This window comes from Rhinolophus sinicus, chromosome 16 (assembly GCF_057876585.1).
Source record: "Rhinolophus sinicus isolate RSI-liver-muscle chromosome 16, RSI-T2T, whole genome shotgun sequence".
NCBI lineage: Eukaryota > Metazoa > Chordata > Mammalia > Chiroptera > Rhinolophidae > Rhinolophus > Rhinolophus sinicus.
The window spans coordinates 51,160,732-51,170,636 of NC_142516.1; the positions used below are offsets into that span (position 1 = coordinate 51,160,732).

The window sequence follows — 9,905 nt, forward strand, 5'->3', positions numbered from 1 at the left end:
AGCAGTCAACTAGTTTCTTTAAACATCTTTAATATCCAAAGAAACGGTGCCAGTTGACATTTTTTCTCTACAATTTCATGTTAAATGTTTTTCTGCATGATGTTCCAAGGTTACTTTATACCTCAAGATTAGGACTGGCAAATTATTCCCAAAGTACTTATTGCTACAGATACACAAGTGGTCAACTCACATTTTTCTACCCTTAGTAAAAGAATTGTAAGCAATGCATTATAAAATGGTAGAACTGCTTGATGAGTTCATCTTTACACAACTATTTATTATCATTACATATTAATGACTACGTTGTGTATAAAGCTTATAAATAAGGCTCAAAATGTTTTCAAATGAATTCATGTGTAACAGACGCGTAAAGGAAAAATATATTGGACAGTGAAACGGACAATGGCAAGTTGTAAGAGTTTATGAAATGTTACATCATTAGTTTTCAGTCTAAGATCACTGGAACAGGAGAGTTATCCAAATAGATTAAAAGAAATCCATTATAATAAGTCTGCAAAATAAAATGAAAATATAACTTTGGGCTAGTATCCTATTAATTCAGTGTATGGTTGATAGCTTGTGTTTTGATTTATTTTTAAAAGGAGGGAGGAGGGAATAATTGTTTAATGAGTATAGATTAGTAGGCAAAGTCTTTCAAAAATTAGGGCCCATAGGGAAGGAAATGATGGTCAGGAGCATATTAAAAGGATTCTTAAATGGCAAAAAGATTAGAATGGGTGTCTTCTAGTATTCCCTAATAATAACAGCCAACAAGAATTGAGCATGTACTCTATGTCAAATACTAATAAGTAAAGCACATGAATTATCCCCTTTGATCATCACAGAACCCCATAAAGCAGGTAAGACTGATCCTACTTTTCAGATGAGAAAAGTCAGGCTAAATGAAGATAAATAACTTATCCAAGATCCCATTGTTAATAAGATTAACTGAACGAAATCTGACTCCAAAGGTCTTTAACCAATATACTTTTTCCATTGATCTATTTACAGAACAAAACATATACCTATTTGATACTTTACATATATTTCAGTTTTTAACCAATTTGTTTTTATTAAGTACATCTTGTACTTTGATATAAAATATAAAACCTTCAAATACACAAGTTTTGAAACAATGTTACATACTTTAAAACTCTTAGTGGCATAAAAATAACTGGTAAACTGTAGGACCACATTTTAAAAGACAAATGCCTGACTTATTTTATCAAGACTAGTATTTAAAAATATTATTATTCTCTGTTGATGTTTTGGATTCTTTGTGGCATTTCACCACAATTAAGTACTATGCCTTATAAAGGTACGTTTAAAATTATCACATTTTGCTGATTGTAGTTAAACATGAGATAACAGTATAGATAAAACTATTACCTGGAGAAAAAAGTTTATATGATGCAACTATATCTTTCTAAGCTACTTGAGGAAGATACTAACTACAACTGTTTTGAGTATATGTCTTTTAGAGTATATATTGCTGAGGGAAGAAAATCAATGATGCAAGAAGAGCACAAAAGTTCAATAGTTTTTAAGAAAAAACTCTTATTGAACAAATATTCAGATAGAGAAAACAATATATGATCACTTCCAGTTCAGTATGGCACAGAGTAAGGCAGGGAATCTGAAACGTTTCAGATAATAAAGCCTAATTAAAAATTTAAACCAGACTACTTCAACAGCATGAAGTGGGGACTGACATCTCCAGACAATGTTTAATATTATTATTGTTGATTTAATTAACCTGATAAATTATTGTCATTTATACTTTTGAGAGAGCTATTTTTAGATTATACATAAAAAAGGATATCATTAATGACGGCATATAAAAATGTTATAAGAATGTACAACGTATTGATGTGTGCCAGTAATACCAAATTTATGGAATACAATGCCATGCTGCCAAAATAGTATGAGATTCTCAAGTTAAACAAAATTTTTGAGCTGGAGACTGAAATACCTGCATAAGATGATCAATGTACATATATGCCTATAGGACTAACGCTGACATTCAGACTACACCAAAGATATTAATCTTGAAACTGTTTTATGTTGTGCTAACATATATTAACACAGAGAAAGACAGGCTCTGATATACAACTGCAAATTAAGACAATATGTTAAATTTAAAATCCATAGAAATAAGGCAATTATATGCTTGAGTACACATAAATAATTTTTTTTCTTTAAATAAAAGTTCTAATCAGTTCACATTCTTAGTGATAGTAATCTCGTGTTGCAAACAGCACAGCACCCTCTGGTGCATCTGTTATAAGATGTATAAAATTCCCACAAAAAAAAAAAAAAAAAAAAGGATAGAATCAGAGTAAAAAGGAACTTTGGATATCAATAAGTTGATACTCTTTTATTTACTACTCCATTACATATTTTTAAACATTGATGCTTAAAAACAATTTTCACTTAAAAAGAGCACTAAAAACTATAGTAACAAGTGGATGAGGAAAATGTTTGTTTTAAAATACTTAAAATAATGAAGCAACAAAAACACGAGTTTCCAACGTTTATCATTCAAATTAAAATAATGCTGTCCAAAAAGAAAAAGAAAAAACTCTTTAAGTAGGGGATGGCAAAGTTAACTTGTCGTGTTAACCAAATTTTACTTTATTCAAAACTGCCTTGGCTTTTGCTTCAGATACATTTGACTTGTTATACAAAATGTCCCTGAGTACTTTTTCTGAATTCAAAGGGAATTTACCATAACTTTCAGAATTTTTAAGTGTTTTGTGAAAAGGATCTGCAACTTATACATAACTTGAAAATATAATAATATTCAGAAATAAAAATTATGTTGTTACAACTCTTAATGTGAATAGTTCAAAACTTTTACTAAAACAAACAAACAAACCAAAAAAACGAAAAAAAAAACTTCCTAGGAAAATAACTCCAAAAGTATATTTTACTGAGGACAAAAGCAAAGGATGCCACCTGCTTTAGACAACCCTTTTGTGAACCACTGGAAGTCCCAACACAATGCACTAGAAATGAAAGTGACACCTGTTTAAAGCAGCCATCTGTCCCTAATAAACTGGATTTAGTCAAATCCACTTAATCTGGGATTTCCAAAATGTAGGAACACTATGCACCTGTGAACAGAGAAGAATTTAAAATCTGGTTTTTGATGGCCACTGGGAATTTATACCAGAGTTAAGGCAAATGGTTTCATTAAGGAAATTATTTATTTTTTAAGTTTAAGTCGAAATAGAAGATTTTTCAGCTAATGCGCAACATAAAAACAAAAAAGAAAAACAAAAAAACCAACAGACACTCTATAATGTAAAGGTTTACTTCTCTGAAGACTTCTTAATTTAAAAATTTCCTTCTTTGGTATTCTCATTTCTTGTAACATAGTCCCACTATAATAACACGAACAAAGTACCATTCCTATTTGTTCAGAAAAGTGTTTTTTAAAACTCTTCCCACACATCTGATGCTACATCCACTCTTTTAAACACACACACAAAAATACACAAACACGCTTAAAAATTTGAAAAGCAAAATCATACCGCACCTACTGATTTCTTAAGTTTGAAGTTAAAGGAAAGCACACACATCAACTTTCTCAAGAATGATGAAATATGTTGCCAAAAAGTAAGAAATATCATTATTTAAATAATACATTGACTCTATCTTGATTTAGGATTTATTCATTTTTAATTGTTAATGTTTAATGGTAAAAAATTTAGGGTTTAGGGTAAAAAAAAGTTGGTTAGGGTTAAAGTATATTAAACTTATAAATTATAAACGTTTTATTTGAGTAAGTAAAGTACAAGACTATTTGAATATTGAAGAATAATATATTAGTTTTTAAATTAGGTATAACTACCCCATATAATGAAAAATTATGGATGCATTTTAGAAATGCATTTTAGTTTACTATATTACACACATAAATATACTACAAAAATATGCCGATACTGGTTAATTCAATTCATAGGCAAAATAATCTAAAAGACTGAGATAGGCATTATGACGATACAACGTATCACAGATATTCAGCTGCTGAAAACAAGCTACAAGTGACTCCTATTTAACAGTTTTAGTTTTAAACCGTGGTCATTCACTTTCAGAGATTTCTAGTAGTCTAAAAAGTGAGAACACAGAAGAATAGCAATACACAATACACTCCCTTACAGGAAAAATACCACAGAAAGAATAAATGAAGTGCTATTTACCCTTCTGTTAAACTTTAAAAAATTATAATTTGCTAATATTTCTGGTTATTTTCTCAATCCATATGAATGACATTGACATACTTGAGACCAAAGCATCTCTAACGGCAACTTTTATATCACCTATATGCTTTTAAAAAAGGATAATAGAATTCAAATTAAGTTCTGCTTTCAAATCAACTTGTGAATGAAAGTCTAAATTATTGAATCTGAGGTCATGTTCATGAGTGAAATGCCTCAAAAAAGTTCTTGGACACTGCAAATCAAATAAAAATAGTAAACCATAACATTATAGCATATAATCTATTCAGCTGAAAACCCATTATGTAAATGGCATAAGGTCTGAAACTGTCTCAAGACAGTAAAACTCCTATTAACTTCAGAGAGAGTTTATAGGACTCAGGAGCTTCACCATCCAAAAGAGTTCAGGCATTTGACACTTATCTGAACAGAAGAAAAAAAAAAAATAACAAGTTAGTATGAGATTTGCATGGAAGCCAAGTTGGGGAGGGGGTGAATATAAAGGAATTCATATGCTCTGAGAAAGACTTCTTTCAAAACTATCATCCTCATTTAAAATAGCAATCACAAGAAAATGTATTGAAAAAGGGAGAGTTAATAAAGAAAAAAACCAAAAACAACTCTTATTTTACAAAGTATTGGCCTTAATAGTATTCCAATTACCCAACCTACTCTTTGACAATCTCAAGAATAATTAATACTGTTACATTATTCACAGTGCTCTGTCAGGTAAATCAATATGTTTACTGTTAGAAAGAAGATTATTTAAATAAGTATTTTAAAATTCCAAATTGGAAACTTCAGTATGTGCAAATACAATAGTATATTTGTTTTAGCACACATTCATTATCAAAACTCTTTACTCATAATAATCTATTAATTAAACGTTAGGCGGAAAAATGAATACATTTACAGGATCTGGAAAACTGCGTTACCCCTCACCAACAGCCATACTACTTGAAGACTGATAAGTATTCAAATCTACAGAGAAAAAAATAGATTTTTTTTTTTTTAAGAGACTTAAAAAGGAGAAAGTTCTCTCCACTCACCAGGTTTAAGTCACTGCCCAAAGAAAACCAAAAATAAAGAAGAGTATGTTAAGTACACACATGCCTAGATCTTAACAACCATAAAGAAAGTGAAATATACACACGTTTCAAGTTGAGAAGCTTCATACATTCTTTATGAACAACTTGACTTCAATTGCAACTCTCAAAGAAAAGCGAACAGAGGAAAAGATGAAGAGAGAAAAAAAAAACTCTTTAAAGTACCATAACTGTCACAAATAACATTGTAAACTGAGTTCTCACAAAGCTTCCTCATGTCCTTTCCCTGTTTATCACACACAAAGTCTTACAACCACAATGAAAATTGTGAACACTCCACTGTGGGGAAGGAGGTTCATCAAAGTGAAATGGAACCTCACTACCACCCCTCCCATCTCCTCATGAAGGATAAAGCACTGTCAATAACTACAAACCCAAGTAGCACTGATGCCCTGCATCCGGTTTAAATCACAAGCGCGCGCGCACACGCACACACACACACACACACACACACACACACACCAAAAAAAGAGAGGAGAGAGACTTTAAAGAAAAAAATCTTTCCAGTACAGCCGAGTCCAGCGTAGAGGCCCCGGGTTTCAGTGTGCAAGCGGTGTGGGGGGAGAAGAAAGGGTGGGGGGAGAGTGCTGAATGGATATTAAGACTGTTTGCAGCACAAAGAAAACAGTTTTAAAAGAAAAAAGAAATCCGTGCAGCTGATGATGGTTAAAAAAAAAAAAAAAAAAAAGCAGCCCATTTAGCACAAGGCAAAAATAAAGGGAACAGGCGGTGGGAAAAGTTCACCGTTGTACGAGGATAAAAATAACAAAACCCTTAACAAGGCCCCACAAGTGAACAACAACAACAAAACACCATCTCTTGGGTACCCCCCCCCCCGCACATTGTTGTCTATTTCGGTTTTGAAAGAAGCAGGAAACAAGCAGCTTTGAAAAAGAATTAAATTAAAGGAAAAAACCCTTCTCTCTTCACCTGACTCTCTTCTTCAGATCAGACCTAGGGGAGAGCTCCACCATCCGCAACGGAAAACTGTGGCTCCCTCTCCCGCTCATCGCGCAGCCCCCAGCGCTCCCGCTCCATCCCTGAAGCGCGGCCGCACAGGGCCCGGGCCGGCCGGCGGGCGGGCTGCGCGGCGCCCACACCCCCGACCCAGCCGCGGCGCGCACGGTCCATTGTAAACAAGCCCGGGGGACGGAGCCCCTCGGCTGCGGCGCCGCAGCGGCAGCCCCCGGTGTCAGGAGTGAGACCCCAGCACAGCCACAGTCGGCTCGCGCACACGGACACACACACGCACGGACACACGCGTTCACACGCATCCACACGCTCCCACACACATGTAGAGACCGAAGAATATTCACCTTGGCTGTGGATTATTGTGGTGTTGTTGGTGGGTGATGGAGATGGTGGTGGTGGGGAGGAGGAGGAGGAAGAGGAGGAGGAGGAGGAGGAGAGGAGTAGTTGTTGTTGATGGGTAACAGTCGCCAGGACTACGGTGACTATGGCGCTTGATTCACAAGGCAACGGTTGCTATAACTCACAAAAGAGAGAGAGAGGGAGAGAGAGAGCGAAAGGGAGAGGGAGACACTCGCAAGGGGAGGGGTGGGGGAGGGAAAAGGGGAGGAGGCGGGCCCCGAGAGTCGCCGGAAGGGGCGGGCTCAGCGCCATGACTGACAACCCCAGATCCCGGGCTGGTGGGGGCACAAGGCCGGGGTTCAGAGTAAGGCCTCCGAATAGAAGCTCACAGGTTTGGCAGGAGCTAGGGTCACCCCAGTCCTCTCAAAGGTTCGCTATTACATGCGTTGGCCAGGCTGGACGGGGAGTTTAGGGGCGTGGTGCGAGGGGTACGTTTTGTGAACCGAGAGCTGCCAGTCCCAGCAGTCAGCGTTTAGCAAAGGAGACCCCGAGTCGCGAGAAGGTAAGGGCTAACCCATGGAAGGAAGGTGGTGGGGTCGATTCCAAACGCTTTTCTGGACAGACCAGCAACAGCTGGGGAAGAGCCCACTTTCAAGTGCGCCCTCCCCCCTGCCTAAAGTGTCACTTCCGGGGCGGGGCTAGCGGAGGGTCCCGGATGTGCCGCCGCTTTTTATTTATTTTTTTTTCCTTTTTCTTTTTTTTTTTTTTTTTTTTGCTTCCTCCCCCTTCGTTTCTCAGGCTACGACGGTGTTCCTAGTTGTATCCTCCTCGTTTATAGCATGCCTTGGCCCGTTAGGGCTCCGTAGCCTGCGCTGCACTGGAGGGTCCGAGCCGTTTTCGCCCTCCTGCTTTCTGCGCCTTGGCCCGCTCCCGCCTCCTGAGGCCAAAATTCCGAGGAGAGCGGGCGGCGAGGCGTGAGCGTGCGGCCATCGTCGCCATCTTAGAGCAGATGAGCCGCGCGTGTGGGCAGCGCGCCGGCCTCCCGCGGACCTGCCGCTGCGTGGCGCGCAGAGGGGAAGGTCCGAATTCATCCGGCCCTGGTTCCAGAACGTAAAGCGAGGTTATCACTCCGTACTAACTGGGCGGGGAGTAGGTGCTAGTAAGCAGCGAAAAACGGCCCTGCCGGGAAGATGTGGTCCACCTCCGTGAAAGGCGTTGAGGGGTGGGGTAGCTGACACCTTCCGAGGTAGCACCCAGTTAGTTTCTAGTTCCCCGCTATCTTCAGCCCTTAAGTAAAGTGCTCGTCCCTCTTTAAAGTTGACCGAACCGGCATTTGAGCTCAACCCCCTATTCTATTGCTTTCCTGGCCCTATGCCCCGGTTACTTGACAACCTGCTGTATTGAGACAGACGAACAGGCTTCCTTCTGTAATGGATGTTGTTACCACACTACTGGCCGTCTCGAACCGCTGGCCCTTGGTATTGCACAGCCTCTGATACTTAACGGTTCAAAAATAGTCGTCCAGTTCTCTGCAGACAGGACTCCTGCAGGCACATGCCCCCAGGCCCAGCCAGTACCCCAAACCCCCAACATATGCAGCTAAGCTGCTTATCCAAGACAATAACCTTAGAAGTAGAGCCATAGGAAGTCCGTCCTATTCTTGAGGCTTAATTTTTGCACCTGCAAAATAAGGGGTTTGGGCCTACATAAATTCACAGTGCTAAAATAATAGCGACCGTTACTAAGGTCTTACACTGCCCCAGTGTTTTACATACGTTATCTCATTTAATACCCAACACTATTAGGTACATCATATTTTAGAGAACACAGGCACAAAGTCTTAAAAGTCAGTGATTTTCTCTTAGGGCTCTGTGTCATGGGATATTAGGGAAGGGTAGTTTGGAATCAATTTAATAGATTTTAAAAAGTGATGTTGCCTTTGGTAATCTTATAATGAGTTATAGAGGTTCTTATAATGTGTTACAATGTAATAGTGAACAGTGGTGAGCACAGTGCTAAAGCTGAAAGGTTGTATGACTCACCACGGTACTAGTAGCCCTTCTAGTCTGAGACAAATGATAATGTGACCAACAGCAGTTCAATTCTTCAAATTTAGAATAAAAATTGCAACATACCCATGGGAAATAAGGTATGCATTCCAGCTGTATGAAAACTGGTAGTCATTATGAATATTCGTTTTATTATATTCCTATAATGGCGTACAAAAGTGTTTGCTCACACTACACAGCTCAGAATAGCTTTGCTTTTTTAGTTCTATTGTCTGTTGTGGTTAGGCTGTCCCTTCCCTCACTGTCAGCTGTTGCTTCTTAACTGCTGTCAGTGAACATAGTTCTGTTATCCTCCCCACCCTTTTAATTTACTGCTTGTAATCTACAGGAAAGAAAACCACATAATGAAGCTTGAGCAAAACTGTCTCAAGAGTATAAACAGGTACTTTGAGGAACTCTCCTTTAGAAAAAGTTTGCGACTTTTGTTCAAGGACATTGTAATATCAGTTTTAAGCTGCTTAGAGACTTTTTTTTAACCTACTTTCTGATTTGGCTTTTTCCTTAGGAATAAATTTCCTTAAGTAAGTTATTTAAAAGTTCAGATTTAGAACTTCTAACCAGAGTGAGATTAATATGAATTTTTCAATGTTACTACCACACTGAATCAAATAAGCCACCAGTTCAAGCTATAGATTCAAAAACATGTTGGATTATATATATGCATGTATTGTTTTCTGCTATATAACTAATTTTGAAAGGACCTAGAAATCTGTTTGCCTATAGTCAGTTCTGATTAGATCTCCTTTTTGGTCATTTTTAAGCTGTATAGTCGCATCTTCATATATGCTGTATATATATTTCAGAAATAAATTATTTGTTAAGTCACAGAAAAGAGCATTGTCTACCATTTATTAACTGTTATAGTGCATTACACACTGGGCTCAATGAGAAAAGGTATCTAACCAAAAAGTATCTTAACAGTTCTGTTTTTTTTTTTTTAAAGATTTTTTTATTTTTTTTTTTATTGGGAAGGGGAACAGGACTTTATTGGGGAACAGTGTGTACTTCCAGGACTTCTTTTTTCCAAGTCAAGTTGTTGTCCTTTCAATCTTAGTTGTGGAGGGTGTCATTCAGCTTCAAGTTGTTGTCCTTTCAATCTTAGTTGTGGAGGGCGCAGCTCAGCTCCAGGTCCAGTTGCCATTTTCTAGTTGCAGGGGGCACAGCCCACCATCCTTTGCCCAACTGAGCCATCCGGG

At 38.0% G+C, this 9,905-nt stretch overlaps 1 protein-coding gene and 1 long non-coding RNA gene across 8 annotated transcripts in view; one reads left to right on the forward strand and one right to left on the reverse strand.

Annotated features, from left to right (window-relative positions):
* The window catches only part of RFX3 (regulatory factor X3), a 265,759-nt gene extending 258,860 nt beyond the window's left edge, over positions 1-6,899 (reverse strand). For 3 of the 7 annotated variants that reach the window (XM_019730013.3, XM_074330488.2, XM_074330486.2), the window contains exon 1: positions 6,646-6,899. Coding sequence is in view for 3 of the 7 variants with exons in the window: in XM_074330490.2 (XP_074186591.1) it covers positions 5,377-5,398 (22 nt within the window). In the remaining 4 variants the exon portion in view is untranslated. Of the gene's footprint in view, positions 1-5,376; positions 6,117-6,259; positions 6,595-6,645 lie in introns of those variants that run through there. The other 4 variants (XM_074330487.2, XM_074330490.2, XM_074330485.2 and 1 more) reach the window with 4 other exon arrangements.
* A 50-nt stretch (positions 6,900-6,949) lies between these two features.
* LOC148755001 (uncharacterized) lies at positions 6,950-9,541 on the forward strand. Its single transcript, XR_016019451.1, has 2 exons — positions 6,950-7,202; positions 7,439-9,541. It is a non-coding gene; the product is annotated as an uncharacterized LOC148755001 (long non-coding RNA).
* The last annotated feature ends 364 nt before the right edge of the window (positions 9,542-9,905 follow it).